The 26,012-nt window shown below is 61.2% G+C and overlaps 4 protein-coding genes across 7 annotated transcripts; 1 reads left to right on the top strand and 3 right to left on the bottom strand.

The window, feature by feature from the left end:
• Positions 1-706: 706 nt before the first annotated feature.
• On the top strand, positions 707-5,777 carry CLIC3 (chloride intracellular channel 3). 2 transcript variants are annotated; one of them, XM_061434224.1, is made up of 6 exons: positions 707-1,401; positions 2,117-2,226; positions 2,299-2,424; positions 2,542-2,648; positions 2,724-2,899; positions 2,993-5,777. In XM_061434224.1, the coding sequence occupies exons 1-6, from the start codon at positions 1,366-1,368 to the stop codon at positions 3,149-3,151; spliced, it is 714 nt and encodes a 237-aa protein (XP_061290208.1). In that variant the 5' UTR covers positions 707-1,365; the 3' UTR covers positions 3,152-5,777. The 2 variants fall into 2 exon arrangements, with proteins under 2 accessions (XP_061290208.1, XP_061290207.1); XM_061434223.1 differs by lacking the exon at positions 707-1,401 and having other exon boundaries at positions 1,408-2,226.
• On the bottom strand, positions 3,762-5,245 carry PAXX (PAXX non-homologous end joining factor). 2 transcript variants are annotated; one of them, XM_061434228.1, is made up of 7 exons: positions 5,133-5,245; positions 5,003-5,063; positions 4,728-4,777; positions 4,458-4,648; positions 4,302-4,376; positions 4,059-4,143; positions 3,762-3,961 (listed from the first exon to the last, which is right to left on the bottom strand). In XM_061434228.1, exons 1-7 carry the CDS (start codon positions 5,243-5,245, stop codon positions 3,922-3,924), a joined length of 615 nt encoding a protein of 204 aa, XP_061290212.1. In that variant the 3' UTR covers positions 3,762-3,921. The 2 variants fall into 2 exon arrangements, with proteins under 2 accessions (XP_061290212.1, XP_061290213.1); XM_061434229.1 differs by lacking the exon at positions 4,728-4,777 and having other exon boundaries at positions 4,458-4,608.
• Positions 5,778-16,197: 10,420 nt separating the features above from the next.
• On the bottom strand, positions 16,198-19,577 carry LCNL1 (lipocalin like 1). Its single transcript, XM_061434225.1, has 6 exons — positions 18,369-19,577; positions 17,914-18,053; positions 17,336-17,409; positions 17,094-17,204; positions 16,735-16,836; positions 16,198-16,488 (listed from the first exon to the last, which is right to left on the bottom strand). The coding sequence occupies exons 1-6, from the start codon at positions 18,756-18,758 to the stop codon at positions 16,463-16,465; spliced, it is 843 nt and encodes a 280-aa protein (XP_061290209.1). The 5' UTR covers positions 18,759-19,577; the 3' UTR covers positions 16,198-16,462.
• Positions 19,578-19,680: 103 nt separating this feature from the next.
• PTGDS (prostaglandin D2 synthase) lies at positions 19,681-22,850 on the bottom strand. Of its 2 annotated transcripts, XM_061434227.1 has the most exons (7): positions 22,577-22,850; positions 21,725-21,864; positions 21,542-21,618; positions 21,061-21,177; positions 20,817-20,918; positions 20,184-20,209; positions 19,681-19,835 (listed from the first exon to the last, which is right to left on the bottom strand). In XM_061434227.1, the coding sequence occupies exons 1-6, from the start codon at positions 22,688-22,690 to the stop codon at positions 20,184-20,186; spliced, it is 576 nt and encodes a 191-aa protein (XP_061290211.1). In that variant the 5' UTR covers positions 22,691-22,850; the 3' UTR covers positions 19,681-19,835. The 2 variants fall into 2 exon arrangements, with proteins under 2 accessions (XP_061290211.1, XP_061290210.1); XM_061434226.1 differs by lacking the exon at positions 19,681-19,835 and having other exon boundaries at positions 20,184-20,642; positions 22,577-22,756.
• Positions 22,851-26,012: the final 3,162 nt, after the last annotated feature.

The raw sequence follows: 26,012 nt of genomic DNA, 5'->3' as shown, positions 1-26,012 counted from the left end.
GGCAGCCATAACACCAGGAAACCTCAGGCTAGTGGGACCCGCCCTCCATCCTGCACCAGGCTCCCACCCCCGGGGGACTGCAGACCGTTGATTCATCCTTCGTGTACTTACGGGGACGTCCCAGAGGCACTGCCGTTTACCAGGGGCATCCCCAGGAGTGCGTTTCCCCACATCCTTGCCAAGAACATGGTTGCCACATTTCTGTCCGTTGAACCACAAACCATTATCTATCTTGTTCTGATTTGTTCTTGAAATAAGTGTGCGATGAAACCTCGTGTGTGCTGTTGGGTGTTTTATTTCCTTTATTCTGAGCCACCTGTTCATTGCACCATTTTCCTAATGGACGTGTGAGGGTGTTTTTACACACAGGCCATCCGGTGAGCAGGTCCAGGTGTGGAGGGTCCGGGCCCTCCTCCAGGATGGGCTGTGTGACAGGAAGCAGGAAACCAGCTGGTGACCCCCTACCAGCGGTTGCAGAGCCGCCCATGGTGGTGTCAGACGGTCGGAGGCCCAGGCCCCGAGGCCACAGTACGTCCAGGTCAGCCCGGCTCGTGGCGGGGCCTGTGCCCAGGGCCCTGACCAGTGCTGGGTCTGGGGAGGGGTTGTCAGGCTGGGCCCGGGCAGGGTAGGGGCGGGGCCCTGGGCCTGGAGGAAGGCGCGTGCAGACCCCACGGTGGCCACCAGGCGGCGCGGCGCCTCCACAGCCCGGCCCCGAGGCCCCGCCCCGGGCGGGAGACGCTGCGAGCGGCCTGTACGGGGCAGGTGCGCGCGCACCTGGGAGGCTGCCAACCCCCAGCCTCTTCTGGCCCTTCCTTCCAGTCCGAGGGGAGGGCGGTTCCCATGGGTCAGAAACTTGTGGCTTCTAACACCAAGAGCTCTTCTTTTCAAAGGTTAAGAACCGGGAGAAACACACCTCGACCGCACAGGGGAGGGGCAGGGGCGTGGGGTGGGCGCGCCCCGGGGACAGCTCACAGGTGGGAAGGGGGCGTCCCTTCCAAGTGGCTTCCCACTCTTGTGGCGCCCTGGTCGGCAGGTGGGGAGACTGAGGCTGTGGCCAGGCTATTCCCACCTCCCCCGCTCCCTGGCCTTCGGGGCGTCCCCTGGAGGGCGGGGCCGACCCTGACCCAGAGCTGCCCCGCCCAGTCCATTGCCTCCTCCCCCACCACTCTGGCCCCTTCCCTCCCCGGGGAGCCCTGGGGGCTTCGGTCCGCTCTGAGCTCCCTCGTGCCCGCCCCGCAAGAGCCTGGCAGGCTTCCCGGCAGAGGTGACTCCACAGGGCGGGCCGGGGCTGGGGAGGGCGGGGCGCTCGGAGAACCTTAAAGAACGCTCCCGGCCCGCCCAGGCCCTGCTGCCGCGGCTCCCACCATGGCTGAGGCCGGCAAGCTCCAGCTCTTCGTCAAGGTGCCAGGCTGCCTGGGCTGGGGGAGGTCCCGGGGACGGGTGCTCTGTGGGGCTCTACTTTCTGGGGCAGGCTGAGGGGGGTCTGCGGCAGTGTCTCCTGAGGTGGTGGGCTCAGGCTGTCTCGTGGAGGCTGTGTAACTGGGGGCGGGGGTGCATTAGAAGGGAGAGAGCGCCATCCCCAAAAGGGCTGCGGTGGCCCCATTCTCCTGGGAAAAAAGCCCCTTCGGGGCTGTGCCAGGCAGGTAGCCCAAGGCCGGGGCTCAGGGGCTGTGCCAGGTAGCCCCCTCAGTGCCCAGATCTGTGATTCCTGTGAAGGGACTGCCAGGTCCTGGCCTCCTCCCACCCTTGGAGCCCGGGGCAGCAAGGTGCCCAGTTGGACAGGATGAATCAGAAAACAGCTCCATTGGCCCGACCCACCCTTATGACCAGCCTGCAGGGCCTGGTGCCCAGGGGCCTGGCCTCTGCCCAGGCTCTGAAGATAAGGGTCAAGGGGCCAGGCCCCAGAGCCAGGGTCGCACCCCTGCACCCCTCATCCTGGCACCTTGCCCAGCCTCCAGGCCCTTGGCAGCTCCGCAGACCCCTCCTCCCAGGGACCAAGTCAAGGGCTTTCACCGGCCACTTGTCGAGGTTGTGCCTGAGAGAGCGGGAGCCCTGGGCTTGCTCTGGCCTCTGGGCAGCAAGAGCCCACAGGGGTCCTGGGTGTCCCCCACTCCAGGCCAGCGAGGACGGCGAGAGTGTGGGCCACTGCCCCTCCTGCCAGAGGCTCTTCATGATTCTGCTTCTCAAGGGCGTGCCCTTCACACTCACCACCGTGGACACCCGCAGGTGAGCCCTGCCCCGGGACCCTGACCTCGCACTCCTCTGCCAGCCACCTCCCGCCCTGCCTCATGCCCACAGGTCCCCGGAGGTGCTGAAGGACTTCGCCCCAGGCTCCCAGCTGCCCATCCTGCTCTGCGACGGCGACGCCAAAACCGACACGCTGCAGATCGAAGAGTTTCTGGAGGAGACGCTGGGGCCCCCAGAGTGAGGGCCGGGCGCAGAGGGGCCCACAGACAGGCCACCCCCGGGGCAGAGCCCAGTAAGGGCAGAGCGGGCCGGGAAGGGGCAGCGGGCTCTGACTTGAACCCCCTCCCACTCCAGATTCCCCAGCTTGGCGCCCAGATACAGGGAGTCTACCGCAGCGGGCAACGACGTCTTTCACAAGTTCTCCGCCTTCATCAAGAACCCAGTGCCCGCACAGGACGACGGTGAGGGTCTGGAGGCGCGGCGAGGGTGGGGGGAGAGGTGCCCTGGCCGGTCCTCACCGGGCCCCTCGCTCTCAGCTCTGTACCAGCAGCTGCTGCGCGCCCTTGCCAAGCTGGACAGCTACCTGCGCGCGCCCCTGGAGCACGAGCTGGGCCGCGAGCCGCAGCTGCGCGAGTCCCGCCGCCGCTTTCTGGACGGCGATCAGCTCACGCTGGCCGACTGCGGCCTGCTGCCCAAGCTGCACGTCGTGAACGTGAGCGCCGGGGCGGGGCGGGGCGGGGCGGGGCGGCGCGGCGCGGGGCGGGCAGACCCGCCAGGAGACCCTGACGGCGCCCCTCGCCCGCAGACGGTGTGCGCGCACTTCCGCCAAGCTCCCATCCCCGCTGAGCTGCGCGGCGTCCGCCGCTACTTGGACTGCGCCCTGCAGGAGAAGGAGTTCAAGTACACGTGTCCCCACAGCGCCGAGATCCTGGCGGCGTACCGGCCCGTCGTGCGCCCCCGCTAGCGCCCCCCGCCACCTGCCCACTCGTCTGCAGCCCCATAAAGGCACCTCTGCCCCAGTGAGCGCGAAGGGGCATCGGAGGGACCAGAGGCCCTCAGTTTCTGCCACTACCGAACGCCCACCCTGGGCCGCTCAACTCCAGACAACAGCCCACGAGGACAGACAAGAGAAGCCGGTGGGCGGGGTGCGGTCCATCTCCCTACTCCTCGGGGATGGCAGGACTGGATTGGGCTCCCAAACCAGTCAGGCCAGGGTGGGGCGGCAGGATGGCTGGGGAGAGTGGGGAGCGAAGCCCCGTCTGGGCAACTCCGGGCCAGAGGGCGGGCCCCACATTCTTCAGCTCTGCCCAGGCGCAGACAGACCACCCCCCACCTCCCTGGCCATCGTGTGGGGTCTGCATCACTGAGGCATGTGCCCGCTGGGGCGGGAACAAGGTTTCTAGCCTCTCAGAGCCCCACCCTTGCACAGCTGGCTGGGCTCCTGGGCGTGCCGAGCAGGGACAGGAGGGCAGGGCTAGAGAGGTGGGCAGTCTCACCAGGAAACGCAGAGCCTGACACGGCCCCATGCCCAGCCCGCGGGCCCGGGAGCCAGCGTCTGGCCATGACCTCATGACTTTCGCCAGATGAAGCTGTTTATTTGACGGGGAAGGGGCTAGAGGAGTGGCCTTGTTCGGCCTGGCAGCAGGCTGGGCAGGTGCCGGCAGGAGGTCCTGGGGGCCGCCCCTGCCCTCTCCTCGCAGGCACAGTCCTGACGTCACACTTTCCGTGGTGCCTTCAGGGGTCATCAAAGTCTACACCACTTGCCGGCTTCTTACTGGGAGAGAAGAGGGGATGACGCTGTGGGGTGTGGAGGGGTGGGCAGGGTCCATGCTGGACCCTGGGCACAGGAGGGATGGGGGGCGGGGAGGCACCTCTTGAAGCCGGGGTTGATGAGAGACTCCCCTGGACACCGCCTCTTGACCCCAGGTCCAGGGCCACCTCTCTGAGGATCTGGGTCTGGGGAAACAGGAGTGGGGGGGGCTGAGTCCAGCAAGACCCCAGGCCCACGACCCCCTACCACAAGGACAGAGCCTCTCTCTAGACTTTGAGGCTTGTTCTTGAGTTCCAGCACAGTCAGTGCGGCCCCAACCCGAGTCACAAGTGACAGGCCTTACCTGGTAAGAAGAGACGAGGCCCCGCCTGCCGGGCGCTCTTCCTGGGGCTGGTGGCCGTCTCCTCCGCTGCAGCAGCTGGGGGGTGGAAAGCAGTAATGCAGGCCCGGCCTGGGGGACCTTAGTGAGCCCAGGTGGGGGGTTCCCACCCCCACCTACCTGCCAGCCGCCGCTCCAAGCTGCACACACGCTCCGCCAAGCCCAGTGTCAGTGTCTGCAACCTGGAGGCTGCCTCTGGGCCCGGCACCTTGGACAGGTCAAGTTCCAGTGCCGAGGGGCCCCCTGAAAGGGTCAGGGACGCTCTGTCTTCCTGCAGGGTGAGAGTCACAGCTTGCTGCTCGCAGGCTGCCCTGGGGAAGGAGGGGGGCTGAGTACCGTGGCCACATCCACTGCTCCCCACCCACCCTGCCTCTCTGCTCAGAGGCTCACCTGAATCGGAGGGCGATGTCTTCAGCCGCACTGAGGCCAAAACGGGCTTTCTACAGGGCACAAGGGCTGGTCATCAGGGGCCTGAGACCCTACAGTCTCTGGGGACACCCTCAATCCGCAAGACCAGGCCTCCTGGGGCAGCTGCAGGGCCGTGGGAAGGGTGCCCAGGTACTTCCGGGAAATTCCAGGCCGCCCCCTGCGAGCCCACAGGCGGTCCGCGCTGCAGGTGTGTGGTGCGGGGGGCCTCCCGGCCACCCAGGAGCCCCGTTACCCACCAGGGCCGCCAGGCGGTCCGGCGTGAAGCAGGTGCTCCAGAGCTCCGCGGCGTCCGTCACACTGCGGGGCAGGGGCAGTCAGGCCGAGCCGCCCGCGCCCCCTCGCAGCCCCGCGGGACCCGCTACTCACCAGAGGTTGAAGCCGCCGCGTTCCCCGGGCCCGCCGCCCTCCCCCTCGCAGTAGCACACGAAGCGCGGGGGTCCGGGGCCCGGCGGCAGCGTGCAGAGAGGCGGCGGCACCATGGCGCCTCGGCGGGCGGAGGGATCCGGCGGGCAGGGCTCCGGGGCTGGGGCGCCTGCGGGCCCGGGGCGCCTGCCGATCTGCCGCGCCTCGGGACCTGGGGCGCCTGCGCGGGCAAAAGGCTTCCGGATCGGGGCGGGTGGGGCGGGGCTTAGCCCGGGGCGGAGCCTGCGCCGTAGGGCGGGGCTTAGCCCGGGGCGGAGCCTGCGCCGTGGGGCAGGGCCGCAAGCACGGCTCGGGCTACCAGGCTCCTCTCACCGAACCTAGTCACCGTCTGGGGCTTGGCCCCCGGCGCACACTTGGGGGCCTCTTTGGACCTTCCCTTCTGCGCGCCCCCTGTCCCCGCTGAGTCCGGGGTTCCCCCCTTGGCGCAAGCCCTGAGGGGGCGCAGGCCTCTCCAGCCACCACTTTGGGCTCAGATCTCTTTGACCCCCCTTCTCTGGTCCCTGCGGCCTCCCCCTAGCCTCCGCACCCCTCTTCCTGTGTCAACTGGAACAAGTCAAATATAAAACAGAATAAAGTATGATAACCCGCGCCAGCCTTCCGCCCCTCGTTCATTCGCTCCGCCATGTTTAGCCAGCCCCCTTCCTTGCCGGTGTTGTCCCGGCCCGTAGCTCACCTTGATCAGTAGCCGGGTCTCTGATCTCCTAGAGCTGGGAAGCGCTCACGGGATGGACAATGAAGCATGAAGTCCTCAGGTCGTGCCCCGTGCCCTTTGAGCTGTGACCTGGAAGAAGAGAGGAATGGAGCACTCCAGGAAAGGGGGCACCAGGCAGAGGGGGCGGCCTCTGCAGAAACCCTGCTGTGGACAGAGAACAGCTCTGCTCCGGGCTTTGCGAGGCCAGGGTGACAGGACCGAGGCAAAAGGAGGGTGGCTGGCAGGTGGGTTTGTAAGCTGTCCTGATGGATTTCAAACATGCCTGCAGCTGAGCCTGCCCTGCTGGCTGCATCCTGTTTCACAACCTCCCCACCGCCCCCCCCCTACTCCCCGCCAGGCTCCTGTCTTGGGTCTCTGCTCTGCCTGGCACCCCCTCCCCAGACCCTCCTTCAGGTCTTTACACAAAGGTCCCTTACCGGTGAGGCCTTCTCTTGTTTTATACCTGATTTCAGTACCCTGCCCAACATCCCATGTCCTCTCTCCTCTGTTTTTACTTGTTTTTCAGCTTGTCACTATACAAAGCGTCTTCTGATTTACGTGTGGTGACAGCAGCCTCTAAGATGGCCCCCAACCAAGTGCCTCCTAGTTTTGCACCTTTGGGTACCCCTCCCCTGAGCCTGCGCTGGATGGATTTCCTCGCAGATAGCCAATAGAATGTGCCAGAAGTGATGGACTGTCACTTCTGTCTTCCTCTGGAATTGCTAACACGGCACAAGGAGCCGGGTGGCAAAGGACCAAGGCCCAGCGTGGAGAAGCCCGGACACCGACTATCTCCCGGCGGAGCCTTCTGCTGGGAACACAGCCCCCACCAGAGGGCACACAGCCAGCTTCTGGCCCCTCAGAAATAGGCAGACAATGCACGCTGTTTTCAGCCGCTGAGTGCTGGGGGTAGTCTTTCAGCAGTGGTTACTAATATGGTTATTTATTCTCTTTCTTGCCCATTTTCACCATGAGGTTTACAAAGGGAGGACTTGCTGTCTGTGTCATTCGCCATTGTATTCTTGAGTGTAAAGATGGGCTTGATAAAGGACAGAAATGGTATGGACCTAACAGAAGCAGAAGATATTAAGAAGAGATGGCAAGAATACACAGAAGAACTGTACAGAAAAGATCTTCACGACCCAGATAATCACGATGGTGTGATCACTGACCTAGAGCCAGACATCCTGGAATGTGAAGTCCAGTGGGCCTTAGAAAGCATCACTACGAACAAAGCTAGTGGAGGTGATGGAATTCCAGCTGAGCTATTTCAAATCCTGAAAGATGATGCTGTGAAAGTGCTGCACTCAATATGCCAGCAAATTTGGAAAACTCAGCAGTGGCCACAGGACTGGAAAAGGTCAGTTTTCATTCCAATTCCAAAGAAAGGCAATGCCAAAGAATGCTCAAACTACCGCACAATTGCACTCATCTCACACACTAGCAAAGTAATGCTCAAAATTCTCCAAGCCAGGCTTCAGCAATACGTGAACCATGAACTTCCTGATGTTCAAGCTGGTTTTAGAAAAGGCAGAGGAACCAGAGATCAAATTGCCAACATCTGCTGGATCATGGAAAAAGCAAGAGAGTTCCAGAAAAACATCTATTTCTGCTTTATTGACTATGCCAAAGCCTTTGACTGTGTGGATCACAATAAACTGTGGAAAATTCTTCAAGAGATGGGAATACCAGACCATCTGACCTGCCTCTTGAGAAATCTGTATGCAGGTCAGGAAGCAACAGTTAGAACTGGACATGGAACAACAGACTGGTTCCAAATAGGAAAAGGAGTATGTCAAGGCTGTATATTGTCACCCTGCTTATTTAACTTCTATGTAGAGTACATCATGAGAAACGCTGGGCTGGAAGAAACACAAGCTGGAATCAAGATTGCCAGGAGAAATATCAATAACTTCAGATATGCAGATGACACCACCCTTATGGCAGAAAGTGAAAAGGAACTAAAAAGCCTCTTGATGAAAGTGAAAGTGGAGAGTGAAAAAGTTGGCTTAAAGCTCAACATTCAGAAAACGAAGATCATGGCATCCGGTCCCATCACTTCATGGGAAATAGATGGGGAAACAGTGGAAACAGTGTCAGACTTTATTTTGGGGGGCTCCAAAATCACTGCAGATGGTGACTGCAGCCATGAAATTAAAAGACGCTTACTCCTTGGAAGGAAAGTTATGACCAACCTAGATAGCATATTCAAAAGCAGAGACATTCCTTTGCCAACAAAGGTCTGTCTAGTCAAGGCTATGGTTTTTCCTGTGGTCATGTATGGATGTGAGTTGGACTGTAAAGAAGGCTGACCACCAAAGAATTGATGCTTTTGAACTGTGGTGTTGGAGAAGACTCTTGAGAGTCCCTTGGACTGCAAGGAGATCCAACCAGTCCATTCTGAAGGAGATCAGCCCTGGGATTTCTTTGGAAGGAATGATGCTAAAGCTGAAACTCCAGTACTTTGGCCACCTCATGCGAAGAGTTGACTCACTGGAAAAGACCCTGATGCTGGGAGGGATTGGGGGCAGGAGGAGAAGGGGACAACAGAGGATGAGATGGCTGGATGGCATCACTGACTCGATGGACGTGAGTCTGAGTGAACTCCGGGAGTTGGTGATGGACAGGGAGGCCTGGCGTGCTGCGATTCATGGGGTCGCAAAGAGGCGGACACGACTGAGCGACTGAACTGAACTGAACTGCAGTGGCACGTTTTTGTTGTTCTGTTGCTAAGTCACGTCAGACTCTTTGCGACCCCATGGACCACAGCACGCCAGGCCTCCCTGTCCATCACCAACTCCCGGAGTTTACTCAAATTCATGTTCAACGAGTTAGTGATGCCATCCAACCATCTCATCCTGTCGTCCCCTTCTCTGCCTGCCCTGAGTCCCAGCATCAGGGTGTTTTCTAATGGCTGGAACATAGAGATATTTAATAAATATACAAATGAATGAATGCAGAGTGGGGAGCTGTTGGCAGGTTTAAGCTGGAGTGGGATGGAAGTGGCCATTCTGATTTTTGTGTATAAAGCCCATGTTGAATGTCATGAGGCGGGGGGATCAAGGGTTTCAGGGGTGAAGGCAAGGGGGGCAGGGAGAATAGTAGAGGGCTGCTGAGTTCCTAGGGCAGAGCTGATGCAGGTGGTGCCGGGGCTCAGAGTGGAGTTGGAGAGAGGTAGCAGGGAGGAGGGGATGGATCGTGGATGACCCCTGCATTTCAGGAGGGTAGAAAAGCCCTTCCCAAGATGATTGGGGCAGGGCAGGATTGGAGGAGACCTGGGGCCTCTCCTTTTTCACGGAATTCCTGACATGACTGTATGTCTGATGGAGGTGAGTGAAAGCTGCTGTGCTTGCAAGAGTCTAGTCTAGATGATCAGGCCGGGAGGTGTGAGTGTGGCATCACCAACGCCTTGTCGTCCAGTCGCTAAGTCGTGTCCACCTCTTTGCAACCCCACTGCGGCACATCAGGCTCCTCTGTCCTCTGCTATCTCCTGGAGTTTGTTCAGACTTGTGTCCATTGAATTGAGTCAGTGATGTTATCTAAGCATTGACTCCTCTGCTGCCCCTTTCTCCTTTTGCCTTCAATTTTCCCTAGCATCAGGCTCTTTTCCAATGGGTTGGCTCTTCACACCAGGTGACTAACATACTGAAGCTTCAGCTTCAGTAGAACTTCCAATGAATATTCAGGGTTAATTTCCCTCAGGACTGACTGGTTTGGTCTCTTTGCAGTCCAAGGGACCCTCAACAGTCTTCTCCAACACCGCAGTTCAGAAGCGTCAATTCTTTGGCACTCAGCCTTCTTTATTGCTCAGCTTTCACATCCATACGTGACCCCTGGAAAAACCCCAGCTGTGACCACACGGACCTTTGTTGGCGAAGTCGCATCTCTGCTTTTTAATGTGCGGTCTAGGTTTGTCCTACTGTTTCTTCCAAGGAGCAAGCTGTTGTGATTTCATGGCTGCGGTCACCGTCCGCAGTGATTTTGGAGACCAACTAAAGAAAAGCTGGCACTATTTTCTATTTTTTCCCCAACTATTTGCCATGAAATGATGGGACCGTGATCAATGCAAAGAAATAGAGGGAAAAAAAATAGAACCGAAAGACTAAAGATCTGTTCAAGAAAATTAGAGATACCAAGGGAACATTTCATGCCAAGACGGATGGGCACAATAAAGGACAGAAATGGTATGGACCTAACAGAAGCAGAAGATATTACAAAGAGGTGGGAAGAACATACAGAAGAACTATACAAAAAGGATCTTCATGACCCAGATAACCACGATGGTGTGATCACTCACCTAGAGCCAGACATCCTGGAGTGCAAAGTCAACTGGGCCTTAGGAAGCACCACTGCAAACAAAGCTAGTGGAGGTGATGGAATTCCAGTTGAGCTATTTCAATTCCTAAAAGATGATGCTGTGAAAGTGCAACAATCAATATGGCAGCAAATTTGTAAAGCTGAGCAGTAGCCACAGGACTGGAAAAGGTCAGTTTTAATTCCAATCCTAAAGAAAGGCAATGCCAAAGAATCTTCAAAGTGAAAATGAAGTGAAGTTGCTCAGTCGTGTCCGACTGTTTGTGACCCCATGGACTGTAGCCTACCAGTCTCCTCCGTCCATGGCATTTTCCAGACAAGAATACTAGAGTGGGTTGCTATTTCCTTCTCCAGGAGATCTTACCAACCCAGGGATTGAACCCAGGTCTCTCACATTGTAGGCAGACGCTTTACCGTCTGAGCCACCAGGGAAGTCCAAAGAATGTTCAAAGTACCACACAGTTGCACTCATCTCACATGCTAGCAAAGTCATGCTCAAAGTTCTCCAAGCCAGGCTTCAGCAGTATGTGAACTGAGAACTTCCAGATGTTCAAGCTGGATTTAGAAAGGCAGAGGAACCAGAGATCAAATTGCCAACATCCACCGGATCATAGAAAAATCAAGATAATTCCAGAAAACCATCTACTTCTGTTTTATTGATCACATCAAAAGCTTTGACTGTGTAGACTGCAACAGACTGTGACAATTTTTAAAGAGATAGGAATATCACACCACCTGACATGCCTCCTGAGAAATCTGTATGCAGGTCAGGAAGCAACAGTTACAACCAGACATGGAACAAGAGACTGGTTCCAAATTGGGAAAGGAGTACATCAAGGCTGTATATTGTTACCCTGCTTATTTAACTTATATGCAGAGTACTTCATGTGAAATACCAGGCTGGATGAAGCACAAGCTGGAGTCAAGATTGCCAGGAGAAATATCAATAACCTCTGATATGCAGATGACACTACCCTTATGGCAGGAAGAGAAGAACTAAAGAGCCTCTTGATGAAAGTGAAAGAGGAGAGTGAAAAAGTTGGCTTAAAGCTCAACATTCAAAAAATGAAGATCATGGCATCTGGTCCCATCACTCCATAGCAAATAGATGGGGAAACAGTGGAAACAGTGACAGTCTTTATTTTCTTGGGCTTCAAAATCACTGTAGATGGTGACTGCAGCCATGAAATTAAAAGACGCTTGCTCCTTGGAAGAAAAACTATGACTAACCTAGACAGCATATTAAAAAGCAGAGACATGACTTTGCCGACAAAGTTCCATCTTGTCAAAGCTATGGTTTTTCCAGTGGTCATGTATGGATGTGAGAGTTGAGCAATAAAGAAGGCTGAGTGCCAAAGAATTGATGCTTTTGAACTGTGGTATTGGAGAAGACTCTTGAGAGTCCCTTGGACTGCAAGGAGATCCAACCAGTCCATCCTAAAGTAAATCAGTCCTGAATATTCATTGGAAGGACGGATGCTAAAGCTGAAGCTCCAATACTTTGGCTACCTGATGCAAAGAACTGACTCATTGGAAAAGACCCTGATGCTGGGCAAGATTGAAGGCAAGAGGAGAAGGGGGTGACAGAGGATGAGATGGTTGGATGGCATCACCAACTCAATGGACATAAGTTTGAGCAAGCTGCAGGAGTTGGTGATGGACAGGGAAGCCTGGTGTGCTGCAGTCCATTGGGTCACAAAGAGTCAAACATGACTGAGTGACTAAACTGAACTGATGGGACCAGATGCCATGATTACAGTTTTTTGAATGTTGAGTTTTAAGCCAGCTTTTCCACTCTCCTCTTTCACCTTCATCAAGACGGTCTCTAATTCCTCTTTGCTTTCTACCACTAAGATGGTGTCATCTGCATATCTGATGTTATTGATGTTTCTCCTAGCAATCTTGATTCCAGCTTGAGTTTCATCTAGCTTGGCATTTCTCATGATGTACTCTCAATATAAGTTAAATAAGACAATATACACCTTTGATGTACTCCTTTCCTAATTTTGAATCAGCCCATTTTAACTGTTGCTTTTTGACCTGCATACTGGTTTCTCAGGAGGCAGGGAAGGTAGTTTGGTATTCCCATCTCTTTAAGAATTTTCCAGTTTGTTGTGATCCACACAGTCAAGGGCTTTAGCATAGTCAATGAAGCAATAGTAGATGTTTTTTTGGAATTCTCTTGCCTTTTCTATGATCCAAAGGATATTGGCAATCTGATCTCTGGTTCCTCTGCCTTTTCTAAATCCAGCTTGTACATCTGGAAGTTCTTGGTTCACATACGTTTGAAGTCTAGCTTGAAGGATTTTGAGCATTACCCTGCTAGCGTGTGAAATGAGTGCAATTGTGAGGTAGCTTGAACATTTTTTGGCATTGCATTTCTTTGGGATTGGAATGAAAACTGACCTTTTCCAGTCCTGTGGCCACTGCTGAGTTTTCCAAATTTGCTGGCATATTGAGTGCAGCACTTTCACAGCATCATCTTTCAGGACTTGAAATAGCTCAGCTGGAATTCCATCACCTCCACTAGCTTTGTTCCTAGTGATGCCCACTTGACTTCACACTCCAAATGTCTGACTCTAGGTGAGTGATCACACTTTGTGGTTATCTGGGTCATTCAGACCTTTTTTTGTACAGTTCTTCTGTGTATTCTTGCCACTTCTTAATATGGAACCTCCTGACTCCATTTTAAATATGGTTTCTATTTATTAATCTTTACATTTCCGCCTTTGGAGATGTCTCTCTGAAAGCATTGCTGATCAAGCCGCAGTTTTTTTTGTTTTTGTTTTTTTCCAGATTCAGCAACTTTTCCTCTTGATGCCAGGGAGGACCCTTCCTGGATATCGTGTCCCTCGGGACAGGGAGCGTGCACATATGGAGATCTCTTCAGGTCAGAGTCAAGTAACAGAACGGGTCGGAGGAGGCGCTCAGAAATCTCCCCTCTGAAGTCTGTGTCTTAGAACAGTGGATGCAGAAGAGCACACTCGAGCCGGAGAGAATTAAACACGCACTCTGGGGAGACATGGTTGATGCAAGAATTAAGGCATGGGGGAGTGATTCTGGATTATACGGAATTTGACTTAAACTTTATGCTAATTAGAGCAGCCTGTCTTATGGCCTGTTGAACATTAACTGTGTACCTGCTTTAACACACTGAGGAGGGAGGGGGAAATGCATTACCTGATTGTTTAGAATGTCCACTCTGAATACAGGGATAAATGCCACCTCCTGCCCCTTCCTCCCCAGCGACAGTGCTATATTCCTTCGAAGATGAGATTCCCTCCCCAGACACCAAGGTCCCGCTGACTGGCTGTGCACCTGCTAATCTGTCTTCGGACCTTGAGAAAGTGTAACCCCGTCATGTTTGGTGTTTGCTGCTCTGACAAGATATAAAACTGGCGCAGGCATCCACGCTGGATCCGGGGGGCCATTGTGGGTGTGGTTTCAGACAGCTCCTGCCTCACTGGGAACTTGAGTTTTTAAACTGTATCAGACTCAAGGTCATCCCCAACTGCGCTTTGCTAGTCCTCCCACCTGCGACCTTATGGTCTCAAGGTCCCTCCTTGCAACTTTGTATTTTGGGCCCCACTGATTCCTGCTCTACAAACAGCCTTCCTCCTTGTCAGCTTCAACCCTGATTCCTGACAGTTTCTGTATCTTTGCAGTTTTTGCCTGTATAAACGTCCCTCCGCATTTTGCAGCCTGGGGAGCACAATTCAAGTGCTTCTTAAATCTGGGCCTTCTGCCCTACAGTCCTCGGTTTAGCTCAGATAAAACTTTTCTATTCCTATGGTCAATGTAAATCACCAATAACCCATCTAAGCTGATTAACAAGGAGAGCTTGAAAGAAAGAAAAGACACAGTTTAAGAAAAAAATAGAGAGAGAGAGGGTTGGGGGACTCCCCTGGCAGTCCAGTGGTTAGAACTCCGCGCTTCCAATGCAGGGGGCATGGGTTTGGTCCCTGGTGGGGGAACATGCCATGTGGCGTGGCCAAAAACACAGAGGAGGTTTAGGAGGAGGCTTGGGAGGAGCCCCTGTGATTCCTCCGGGCCCGTGCTGGGGGTTGGGAGGATGTTGGAAAGGCTGGTTAGAGGCTGAAACTGAAGGCTCCTGAGTGCTTAGGCGTGGAACAACCTTTTTCCCAATGACCTGGCTCTTTGCAATAACACCGGTGGGGTCAGCGGAGGGGGCCCTTGTTGGCCACCTAAGGTCTTTGGCCTTTACTCTCTTGAGGGGACCCACGGGCCGGTTGTGGGCTGAGGAGTGGCGCGCTGACCGTGACACCTGCAGCCTTGGCACGGGTGGGCAGATGGCTGAGGGCTGCCCCCTTGTGGCCAGAGCTGGACGTGCAGGACTGGGCCCATCGGCAGGCGCCAGGGGCGTGGCCCTTCCTGGGTCCAGAAGGCCCTGAGCGCAGGCTGCATCTCCTCACGCCAGACCCTTCCCAGGGACCCTGGAGGGGACAGTGAGCGGGGAAGGCAGGGGTCGAGAGCCTGCTGGAGAGGCGGCCCCCCAGCCCGCCCCACAGTGAGTCCCCGCTCGTAGGCGATTTCCAGACCGTCTTCTCAGTCTGTGTGGAAGCCGAATGCCAACCAACGATCCAGCCGATCAACTGGGAATTCCCTGGCCCAGCAGTTAGGACCTGTCGCTTTCACCGCCGGGGCCCTGGGTGTGCTCCCTGGCTGGAGAGCTAAGTTCCCACAAGCTGTGCGTCTAGACCAGGGGAGCTGGCAGAGGGCACGCTGAATAGAAACTGGTTCATCGTCAGTCCCTCCGTAGATGCCTGTCTCGTGGGCAGCTGGCATCTCTGGTGGGAGGGGCTGGCTCTCTGCGCCTTCCCACCTACTGCCCGTCTCTGCGGGACAGGTGTCAGGCTGGGGGCAGGGGCAGACGGGACAGGTCCCGCCCCTGTGGTGCCCACAGCGGGCCAGAGCCTGGCAGGCCGGCCAGGCAGCAGCGGCACTGGTGGGGTCCAGGTGTGCAGGGGTGAGGGGCTGTCTGGGACCCCTGGACGTGGGGGCTCGTCCTCCCAGTGACCGTGCTGGCGGGAAGGGCCCAGGTGGAGAACACTAGTCTGGTAGGACAGGGCTGTGTTTCTACTGAAAAACATCTAGTCAGCTGAAGAGCAGAAAGAGTAGCATAGCAAGCTGTTACCCGGGGACCGCGCTCAACCTCTGACACGTTTACATCTTGAGCGATTGTTTTCTGAACGAGTTACATTACAGACGTCATGCCGTTTTACCCTGAAATGATTCAGGGCCAGCCGTGAAAGGACAGCATTATTTCCCTCATAAACATAACGGCAGGACAGAGATCTGTGGGCAGGCGTCAGGGAGGTGGGGTGCTGGAGGGCAGGCTAGGATGGATGCGGTGCAGGCACTCCCCGGGCTGTGGTGTGGGGGACCCCCCGGCTGTGGTGTGGGGGACCTCGGACTGTAGTGTGGGGGATCCCCCGGCTGTGGTGTGGGGGACCCCCCGGCTGTGGTGTGGGGCGCCCCCAGGCTGTGGTGTGGGGGACTCCTCGGACTGTAGTGTGGGGGAGCCCCCGGCTGTGGTGTGGGGGGACCCCCGGGGCTGTGGTGTGGGCGACCCTCCGGGCTGTGGTGTGGGGGACCCGGTGGGGGGGACCCGGGGCCCGAGGAGCCCAGGTGCCTACCGGGCGTGGGTCGGGGGTCTCGTTCTCGGGCAGCTGCAGGTCTGCACCCCTGGCCTGGCGCCTGGGGTCCGAGGGGGACTCAAGGAAGCCACTGAGACGCCTTGTCCGGCCACCAAAGGAGCCGCCTCTCTCGGGCCTAACTTCTGCCCAGGCGGTGGGCTGGGCTGCCGGGCAAGTGTCCTGCCCTGTCCCTCCAGGCCCCCGGAACCAGCTGCGGAGCGCGCCCCGGTGGGGATGGAGCCCGAGCCGCACACTGTTCCTCTCAGGCGGCCCCTCTCGCGGGGCGCCCCCGCCGCGGCCCACCCGGCCCCTCTGCCGCTACGTCCAAGAAAGGCGCGGCGCCGGCTTGTGGAGACTCTTTATTGTGCTGGGGGGTGGGATGGAGAGGCAGCCGCTCCTCGAGGAGGGCTGGGCCGCGGGCACCGCCAACCCCGCCCGGCTCCAGCTCCTGCGCTGGGTCCCCGCTGGGGTGGGGCTCGCGCCCCTCCCGCCCCGCCCTGCCCAGGGTGGGCCGGGCCTCCAGGGTGGGCGGGGCATCCGTGATGTGTGGGCGGGGCCTCCCGAGTCTGCCGGGCGCTGGGCGGCTGTGGTCCAGGCCGGCTCGCGCTCACCTAGGCCAGGACCTCCGCGCACTGGTCTGTGGAAGAGAGCGGATCCTGAGGAAACGCCCGGCGCCCCCTCCCCACCTCCCCGGGGCAGAGGTCCCGGACCCTCCGCCGAGGGGCCAAGCCCCTCCCCTGCCTGTGATCCCCTCCTCCCTCCCTGGCCCTCCTGTTGTGCGTCCAGCGCCCGAGGAGTGAGCCTTGGGGCCTCCCTAAACCCCAGTCTAAGTCGGAGGTCCTTCTGCCCCTGCAGCGCTGGGCGGCCTAGAGATGGTGCTCACCTGACTTGGGCAGCAGGACGCCCTGGCTGGGGTTCAGGCCCACTTTGGGTGCCAGCTGCTGCATCCTCTGGGCTCCTTCAGGAAACAGCTCTGGGGCCCGGGCTGAGAGCAGGGGCGCGGAGAGCAGAGGGGCAGGGCTGGGAGGGGGAGTGGGCGGTGGGGCGGGGCTGGGGAGGGGCCCAGGGAGACACTGGGAGATGCTGGTTTCACCTGCCTCCCAGTCGGGGCTGGCTGGGAAGGCACACGGGGACACCGCAGACCAGACCTCCCGTGTGACCCCAGAGGAAGGCCGCGATGGGGCCAGGGTGGTGTGAGTGCGGCCCTTCAGGTGGGTGGGTCTCCCACCACGTGTCACCCACCGTAGAGCTGCAGCCAGACGTTCTTTACACCCGCCTTCTGAGTCTCGAAGTACATGACGGCGAAGTGCTTATAGTCGGTGAAAGCCACCCTGATGTCGGTCTGCGCCATAGCTGGGGGCGCGTGGGAGCCTGCTGAGCTGGGCGCCGGCCTGGACGCCCCCTGCCCATCCCCATGGTCCCCGCGAGCTGGCCCTGCCACTGCCCCCACCCGACCAGCACTGCCCGCGACACGCAGGCCTCACCCTCGTTGCTGAACTGCCCGTCCACGGCCCCCTTGGTGAAGGTGCTGTCCGTCTCCTGGCACCCGCCATCGGGCCTGGGAAGGGGACCCCAGCGGCCTGAGTTGCAGCCCCTGCCCACCGCCCAGCCCTGCTGGGTGTCCTGAAGACGCTGCCCGACCGCGACAAAAACAGCTGCCACTTAGCTGCTGCCAACTGCCCCAGGGCCACCTGTCTCCCATCAGATCAACGCTTGATCACATGGGTGCTTTATGATTCACTTACAGGAGAGGAGACACCCTGGGGCAGAGGGACACAGCCAGGGGATGGGGGGCCTGTGGGGTCTCCCCGTCGCCCCTCGAGACACCGGCACACGTGCATACGCGCGCACACACACGGACATGGCTCCCCCACACCCTCAGGTGGGGCCCCTCTGAGGAGCAGGTGAGTGGGGCTGCTGTTTCGACAGCCCTGAAGCCTAGCATGGGCGGGCCTGGCTCTGGGGTCGGGCGTACCCCTGCTTCCTCCTGGCTCCCACCTGACCCCATGCTGGCCAGGCCTAAGGCCAGCCAGTCCAAGGTGGGACTCCTGGGATCACTTACGTGGGGAACCCAAACTTGATGCCCAGGTTGCCGTTGGCCAAGGAGGTCACCAAGACCACGGGCATCTTCATGTTGTCCTTGGCATCCAGGAAGTTCTGGTCGTCCGACACCGCCCCAACCACGTACCAGGGGCCCTGGAACTGCAGGGGGACGGGGCGAGCTGGGGGCAGCCCTGGCTGCCACGTCAAACCTGAGTCGAACCTGGGGGGCAGCTGCAACTCATCTGGCTGGCGGCCCAGCAAGTGGTGGGGACAGAAGTCAGACTAGGGGCTGAGGGGCCCACTGTCCTCTGCAGCCCCCAGCCCCAAGTCAGCTGGGCAGACAGATGCGGGCTTGGTCCCCTTGAGCTGAGCTTGAACCAGAGTGGGGGCTGGGTTGGGTTCCCCCAGCCCTCTGGCCTGCCTGGTAGAATGCAGTCAGACAGAGGCTGCCAGCCCGGGCATGTCCATGTGCACCTGGCTGGCATCAAAGTCAGCCTGGATGGGGACCTGGGCCTGGCCTGGGGCTGCAGCGAGTAGGGTGAGGGTCCCGCTGATCAGCAGCGTCTGCAGCATCCTGGAAGGTGGCTGTTGTCGATGGCACAGGGCTCGGGAGCAGGACAGGAGGGTTGGGGTGGCCTCTCCCACTGTGCCTTTATGCCCCTGAGACGCCCCGGTGCGCTGGCCTGCCCGCCTGGGACATGCCCCCTCTGATGATAGGCTCCGATCAGGTTGCTCCCTGGAGCACTGGCCTGGCCGCCTGGGACAGACCCCACTGTGATAGGCTCCGATCAGGTTGCTCCCTGGAGCACTGGCCTGCCCGCCTGGAGCACCCTGGCCCAGTGGCCCCCACCAGACCCCGCCCATCCTTCCTGGGGAGGGGGCCGGATGCCCCGGAGCAAGGGGAGGCAAAGGCCTGGCAGGCCCTGTGGGATGTGGCCTCCAGCCCTGGGCTCAGGCAGAGCCTCGGGAAGCCATTCCAAAATCTCACACTCACCTCTGACCCTCACAACCTGGGGGCCTGGACAGGGCCTGGTGGGCAGGTTGCTGTGGGCACTATGCCTTTTGAGCCAGGGGGCCCAGGACAGGGGCCCGAGAATGGTTACACTGGCTGAGAAGCTGGGGGCAGCAGGAGGCGAAGGGCGGGCTGGGAGAGAGACCTCGCGCAAGGCTCGGGTTAGCTCGGGTGCCAGGGGCCGGCGAGTGGGCAGGGCTGTGCCCTGGAGGCCCAGGCCAGAGGCCGGGGGTCTGGGGGCTCTCAGGCGGCCCCAGGAGATGGGGGGTGGCCGTCTCCAGCCCCCCTCGGCCAGTCTGTCCTGTCTGGGGTGCATGGGCACTCCAGCTTCCTTCCCCTCTGTGCCCTCAAACCCTTCTCTCTGCCCCGTCTGAGGGCACAAATCCCACTCCTTCAGAGCTGCCCTGGGCCTGGGCCTCTCCTGGCCGGGGTGGGGGCAGGCTGTGGGCACCTGCTCAGAACCGGCCGGCTGTAGCTGCACCTTGAGGGGGTGGCTGGAGGGGCTGCAGTGGGTGGGATCCGGCCACGTGGAGTGGGTGGGGACATAGCTTCCCTGGGCTGTCCAGGCTTCCGGCCAGCTGCCTCTCCCACACCGTCAGGGGCCGAGCTAGTGTGCCCCTACCTGCCCCTCAGGGCGTCCTGCAGAGCCAGCCGCTGAGATTTCACAGAGGATGAAGGGACTCCCAGGCCCAAAGCAAAGGGGGGCGGTCAGCTCCCCAGAGAGCTGGCCAGAGCCAGGCCCAACTGCAAGACAGACAGTCAGGAGGCAGGTGCTGACTTGCTTCAGAGTTTATTTTCAGAGCAGGAATAAAGGCTGAGGGGGGCATGGATGGCGAGGGGCCGGGGCTGGGGTCTCAGGCTGGGGTCTCGGGTGTTGCAGGAAACGGCTGAGCAGGGCAGAAGGGCCAGGTCCTGAGAGGCAGACTCACCTGGGCAGGACAGCGGGACCTGTGGGTGGGGCTGGCCACAGGCCCCCCACCCCAGGACCCCAGCCCCCTCCAGTCTCAGGTCGCGAGGGCCCTTCCACTGAGGCCTCTCAGCAAAGGCCACCGGCCTCCCCTGCCGTCCCCTGGTCTTCCCACCCCAGTCCTGTCCTGGCCGCCCGCTCCGCCCGCTCCCAGTGACCTTGCTGAACCCCAGCGGAGGCCCCTCCGTGAAGCAGCCCTTGTCAGCCGGAGGCCAGCCCTCATGGCAGAAGGGAGGCTGTCGGTGAGCGTGTGTTGAATGAACGAGTGAGGGGGCTGCTGGGTGAAGGTGGCCCCCAGCCCCCCACTCACCTATGGGTGCTCCTCCATGCACTTGTCTGCCAAGAAAGAAGCCCAGGCCCGTGGTCAGTGCCCCAGGCCCGCCCCGCCCACCCCCTGGTGCGGGCGTGGAGAGCATCTCGCCGACCCCTAAACTGCTGACTGTCACCCCCATCACTCCCGCCCCTCCCCCAGGCTCTGTCTACCCCTCCGGAAGGAAGATCCGGTGCCCCCGGGGCCCAGAGCCGGCTGCCTTGGCAAGGAGGCCATGCGCGCTTCAGGGAGCCTGTGCTGAGCCCCATGTGGCTGTCCCTGTGTCCCGACGCGGACACCCGTCCACAGGCCCCGTTTCTAGGGCCTGCCCCGCACCCCTCCCAGGCTGGGACCTTTGCATCCCCGGGGCCGACCCAGGGCCTGGCACACGGTGGGCATGTGATGAATCCAGGGAGGTGGTGTTTCCTGAGGAGCATCTTGCTGGGCCTGGCCCAGGGGCTGCAGACCAAGGTCTCGGTGTGAGGCCAAACCGCCCCCGCTCCGGAGGCCGAGCACCGGTCAGTAGGCAGTCTGGCCGGACGGACTGCACCCCTCGGCCTCCCCCAGATCAGGAGACAGTCTGTCTGCCTCTAATCTGACCTTAATCCCCTCCCTTCAGATCAGTGCGCTCACCAGTCTTCGGCAGGAACACAATGCCTTCCTCTGTGAAGCCCAGGCTCTTGGCAAAGGTGGTGAAGTGTTCCTTGACCTCGGCTCGGGGGTTCTGGGAGCGGCCTGGGCAGTGGGGAGCAGCCTTCGGCCTCCGTTTGTCTGGAGGATCCCCGTTCTGCCCCTGCTCCCAAGCCCAGGGCGCCCCCAGACACCCCCGCGGGCAGAGCCCCAGGCCCGGTGGAGGGCGCGGCTTGAGGACACGTACTGTAGAGCGTGGCCATGCGGAAGTCCTGCCCCGGGCCTCGGACACCCTCTGTGTAGAGCAGGGCGTAGGTCTCGTAGTCTGTCTCTGCCACTGACACCTCGTGGGTGCTGCTCCAGTCTGGAAACCCGGGAGACAGCCCCACAGGGCCCAGTGTCCCCAAACCAGAAGGCCTCAGAAAATCAGGGGTGCATGGGACAGCCACAGACCCCGCAGCCACAGCCCTCTGGGGAGGAGGAGAGACGGCCAGGGGAGGTCATCCCAGGCAGGGATGGGCAGGAGGGCAGGAGTCCTGGGGTGCAGAGCTGCCAGAGGAGCGAGGGGAGCGTGGGGCACAGACAGCTGGAGAGAGCCCTTCATGGGGGGCTGCTGGGCAGGCCCAGGCCGACCCTGGTGGGGCAGCCACCCCCTCACCCTCCCCTGTACTGCCAGGCAGGGTGTTGCCGAGTCCCGGCCAGCAAGTGTCGCTCCTGGCCACACTCACGAGGGCTGGTGTAGCTGTAGCAGCCTGGGGGGCCGGCGGGGCGCAGCAGTAAGGTCCGCGTCTCACACTGGTCTTTCCTGTGGGCAGGTCATCCTGGGGTCAGGGGTCAGGTGCTGGGCGTGTCCCCAGATTGCGGCCCTGCGCCGGGAGCTCTGGGCCCCAGATGCCCGCCCCGCTGCCCACCTGAGGAAGGTAGAGGTGAGGTTGAGGCCGCCGTCCGCCGCGGGGGCCACCACAGACTTGCACATGGACAGCACCTTCTTCTTCTCCAGGAACCAGCTCGAGTTGGAGGCAAGGCCGGAGGTGAACCAGCGCCCCAGAAACTGCGGCGACAGGACCCCATGCCGGTCGGCCGGGACACTCCGGCCCGCCGGGGGTGGGCGGCCCGCCCGGCTGCACCCACCCCGGCCCGCACCCCACCGGGCACCCCTGCTCCGGCGCGGCCCCGCCCGCTCACCCGGGCTCCGCCCCCACCGCGGGGTCCCCGCTCCCGCCGGCCCGGGGAGGGGGCAGGGGGGCGGCCGGCAGAGGGCGCAGGGCCGTCCCTAGCGGGGTCGGATGCGGGCGTGGGGCGCGGAGCTGGAAGACCCGCTCCGACGTGCTCCAGCAAACCCCCGCAGGCCTCTGCGCGCGTGTTCAGCGGGGAGGGGGCGCGCACCGCGGCGCACTCGGTCCGTCGCCATTCCTGGCGCCATCCCGGCTCCTCCGTCATCTGCGCCCTCGCGCACGGAGGTGCGTCCCCGGCCCAGGTGTGGAAAGTGTGCCTGTTTGCCCTGGGCGTCGTGAGCTCGTTGGGCTAACCGTGTTGGGTTAGGGGTGGCGAGCGCGCGCTCCCGCTCACAGGCGCGTCCCTGCCCGTCGGGCTCCTCTCTGTAGGGCTATTCTCTGTCGGTGAATCGCCTGGGGAGGCCTCTCCCGGTCAGCCTCCTCCGGCCGGTCCAGCCCTCCTCTTCTGCTTCCCCCTTCCCGGGGAGAGCACCCCACTCCCCACGGGCACCGTCCTGTCTCTGCACCAGGCAGGGAGCCCTCCCTCACCTTGTCCTCTTCGAAGTTGGGCTGCAGGGCGGCCTGGGCGGGGGCTGGGGTCTGCAGGACCCCCAGGACCCCCAGCAGGAGCAGCCCCATCCACAGCCTATTCGGAGTGGCCATTCTCCCAGGACCGGGCCGGCGGCACAGGCAGCGAGGCGGGCGGGAGGCAGGGAGGCCGCCCGGAGACCCCTATTTATGGGCCTGGCTTGGCCTCCGCCCAGGCCCAAGGACAGCCCACTGCAGGCTCGTGACGCGGGGGGTGACAGGACAGCGGAGTCCAGCGGCGGCCTCGCCCCCAACAGGGCTGCTTATGTAAGAGGCACTGACTGGGACGGCCTGGGACTGCCCCCCGGGCCGAGCTGGGGGGGCAGAGGCCCCCGCATGGCGGGTCCCTCCTCCACCCTCGGAAGGTCCACTCCAGCAGCCTGGTTGGGGCAGGGGGCAAGTGCCTTGGTGCTGCCCTGCCTCTGGGGTCTCTGGTCACTTGACTCCCCTCACAAGCCCTGCCATTGTTCTGTGTCCAAGCCTGGCAACCCTGGGAGGCGACACAAGGCCCTGTTTGCACTGCCTGAGTTTCGTCCCGGAAGGCTCAGCAGGCCAGGGGGTGATGGGAAACTTGGGCCAAAGGAGAGAAGCCAAAGCTCCCCCCAGAGTGGAGCCCGAGGGCCTGGTTTGCAACACAGCGTTCCTGGAGCCAGCTGGCGGGGTCTGGCTGGGGGACCCCGGGGCATCCTTCCCAGCCTTGGGCCCACAGCCTTGGGCAGAGGACCATTCCTCGCACTTGCACACCTGCACAGCTCCACACCTGCACAGCTCCACACCCGCACAGCTCCACACCCGCACAGCTCCACACCTGCACAGCTCCACACCTCCACACCTCCACACCCGCACAGCTCCACACCTGCACACCTGCACACCTGCACACCCGCACAGCTCCACACCCGCAGTGGCCCCGCCTGGCCTGTCCTATTACCTGGGGTGCCATGCTGGTGCCTCCCCTGGGGCCAGAGGACGTGAGGTTCCCCGACACTGCAGAGAGGGCCGCCTCCCCCAGAGGCCTCCCTGGGTTGACGGGCTGTCTCTGAGCCCGTCAGGTCCTGGGCCCTGTTCAAATCTGGCAAGTGTCCCCTGTCCCTTTGGTCCTGACCAAGGCCACCCCGACTAGCCAGGGCCTGAGCACAGGACTGGGTGGGGTCAGCAGCTCTGAGCAGCAGTGAGTGGGTGGGTGCACGCACCTGGGGTGGGGGCTGGGGAGGTGAGGCTGGGGAAGGAGGTCCCGAGCGTGGTACAGAAACGGGACACGGCTGTGGCTGGGGGGCACAGGAGCTGGCGCACCCTCCGGGCCCAGCCCACCACGGGACGCAGCCCCTGTCCGGTGCTTGGCACCTTCTGCCCGGAAGCTGGATACTTGGCAGCCTGGCCTCTGGTTTTGGACCAGACCCAGGGCTGTCCGGAAACCACGCGGAAGGGGAGGCGTGGGCCAGGTCAGCTCCCTGAATGGAGCCAGCGCGGGCCCTGCCACCCACCTCGCAGGGGCAGGACGGCGGGCCCCAGGCCCACAGGGGTCCTAGTGAGGGCAGGGTGCCCGGCCAGACCTCTGCTGTGGGGGCCCCACCCCGGCGGATGGTCCAGGATCCCAGAGCACAGAGTCGGGGTTTTGGGTCGGCACCACAAAGAGGGCCTCCTGCCTCCTCACTGGTGCCAGGGCTGGCGGGGGCTGTCCCAGGAAGAGGCCAGTGTTGGGGGCGCCGGCATAGGAGGCTGGAGGTGGGGGCGAGGGGAGGTGGGCCCAGGCAGGTCCGAGACCCCCACCGCCTCTGCCCTGGCCTCCCATGCACCCTGCCCCTCCGTATGCTCAAGGCCGTGCGGGGACAGTCTTCCAGAAGCAGACAGGAGTTGGGGGGCAGGTCCCGGGCCCTGCACCGCCCTGGGGCTCTCCCAGGCTGCAGCCTGGCCCAGGGGCAGAGCAGGGGGCTCCTTTCAGGACGGCAGAGGGCCAGGAAGAGGCGGGTGGGAGGGAGGCCCGGGACGTCTGTGTGGGCCCCGGTCTCCTGCTGTTCATCACTGAGCCCGGCGGCTCTTTGGCCGTGGGGAGGCTCATGGGTCCGCGGGGCTGAGCTGTGTGCCTGCTGAGCCCCGGTCACGCCAAGACCAGAGTGCCTCCGCCAGCGGTAAACATGTCGCAGAGCAAGGCAGGGGATTGAGGCAGGTAGAGGGCAGAGAGCGTGCCGGAGCAGGCGGCCCAGGACGCGAGGATCACGGACCAGCGCGGGCAGGCCCCGCCCCCCACAGGAGGGGCCCTCGGGCAGGGTCCCCAAGGTGTCCCTCTACGGAGCAGGGAGGCTCCGGGGACCCTGGGTGCCCACCTCCAGGCCCAGGGTTAGGGAGTACATCCGCCTCCCTCTTCTGGCCACGGACACCACGTCCCTTCCTCCCCTGCTCCCAGACTGGCCACTGCCGCTGACTGTGGCCTGGATGAGGCCTGGGGGTCTGGAGGAGCAGGAACTGCATCGGCCCCTAGGTCTCCCTGTGGCCCAGACGGAGTTGGGTGGCTGGGCTGGTTCGTCCACACTGTGGAGTGAGGAACTGGGCCTCAGACCCCTTCTGCACTGGCCGTGTTCAGCAAGACCCCAGGCCTCCAGGGGTCTGGGCGGGGGTGGCCGCCCTTCCCCCGGGCTTCCAGGGGGTGGCCTGAGGACTCCTGAGGCCCCTAGAGGGGAGTCTCTGAGTGCTGCCAGTGGAACAGCTCAGAAAGCGGGCTGTTGGTGGCCACCGTGCCCATTGCACACCGCCCTCCAGGGCCCCGCGGGGCGGGCGGCCAGGGCTCAGCCCTTCCTGGCCGGGAGGCTGGGCTCCCCATCTGCCTGTGCAGGCTTCTCCCTGAGAACCACGCCCGACAGCGGCCAGGGCTGCAGCTGGGAGGGGGCCCCCGCCCAGCCCCTGCCCAGCGCACGACACAGGAGGCCCCCCTCTGCTCAGATGGGCCTGGTCTTCCCTTGGGGCCTGGCCGGTGCTGCCCTGAGTGCTGGATCCTGCTCAGACCTCCACCTCGGGCTGCTCCCTGGGGCGGTGGGGGGCTTCCCTACCTTCTCCCGGCCCCCCATCTCAACGCTTTCCTGTCGCACCTGCTCCCGAGTGGCTGATCCTCTGAGCCCTAGTCTGCTCCGCGCTACTGACCCCTCCCCAAGCCCGACCAGCCCCACCTTCCCTGTCTCCCAGTCCACACCCCACCCTCCCGCCCCCACCAGCCCTTCGGAGCCCCCCAGCGTGGCCTCCCCACTCTGGGCCACTCAGTGACTGCTGTGGGGCAGCCACTCTGATGGCTGATGGCTGGAGGAGCAGCTCTTTCTGACGAGGAGCCTCTGTCTGTCTTCCCAACACGTTTCCCACCAGAGAGAGGCCAGGCTGCAGAGGTGCTGGGGTGGGCAGAGCCCCCAGTACG

Source organism: Bos javanicus, chromosome 11 (assembly GCF_032452875.1).
Source record: "Bos javanicus breed banteng chromosome 11, ARS-OSU_banteng_1.0, whole genome shotgun sequence".
NCBI lineage: Eukaryota > Metazoa > Chordata > Mammalia > Artiodactyla > Bovidae > Bos > Bos javanicus.
This window is presented reverse-complemented; position numbering and strand designations above follow the sequence as displayed.

Excerpts from the sequence above, each read along its gene's own strand:
- PAXX (XM_061434228.1), bottom strand. The coding sequence starts at position 5,245 with ATGGTGCCGCCGCCTCTCTGCACGCTGCCGCCGGGCCCCGGACCCCCG. Across the intron at positions 4,649-4,727 it reads GACATCGCCCTCCGATTCAG|GGCAGCCTGCGAGCAGCAAG; the intron begins GTGAGCCTCTGA and ends CTCCTTCCCCAG. Across the intron at positions 4,377-4,457 it reads CTTGGAGCGGCGGCTGGCAG|CTGCTGCAGCGGAGGAGACG; the intron begins GTAGGTGGGGGT and ends TCCACCCCCCAG.
- PTGDS (XM_061434226.1), bottom strand. The coding sequence starts at position 22,690 with ATGGCCACTCCGAATAGGCTGTGGATGGGGCTGCTCCTGCTGGGGGTC. Across the intron at positions 21,619-21,724 it reads CTCACCTCTACCTTCCTCAG|GAAAGACCAGTGTGAGACGC; the intron begins GTGGGCAGCGGG and ends ACCTGCCCACAG. Across the intron at positions 20,919-21,060 it reads CCGCATGGCCACGCTCTACA|GCCGCTCCCAGAACCCCCGA; the intron begins GTACGTGTCCTC and ends CCCACTGCCCAG.
- LCNL1 (XM_061434225.1), bottom strand. The coding sequence starts at position 18,758 with ATGGGCGGGGTCTGGTGGGGGCCACTGGGCCAGGGTGCTCCAGGCGGG. Across the intron at positions 17,410-17,913 it reads ATCAAGTTTGGGTTCCCCAC|GCCCGATGGCGGGTGCCAGG; the intron begins GTAAGTGATCCC and ends TCCCCTTCCCAG. Across the intron at positions 16,837-17,093 it reads CGTCTGGCTGCAGCTCTACG|CCCGGGCCCCAGAGCTGTTT; the intron begins GTGGGTGACACG and ends CCCTGCTCTCAG.
- CLIC3 (XM_061434223.1), top strand. The coding sequence starts at position 1,784 with ATGAATCAGAAAACAGCTCCATTGGCCCGACCCACCCTTATGACCAGC. Across the intron at positions 2,227-2,298 it reads ACCACCGTGGACACCCGCAG|GTCCCCGGAGGTGCTGAAGG; the intron begins GTGAGCCCTGCC and ends TCATGCCCACAG. Across the intron at positions 2,900-2,992 it reads CCAAGCTGCACGTCGTGAAC|ACGGTGTGCGCGCACTTCCG; the intron begins GTGAGCGCCGGG and ends CCTCGCCCGCAG.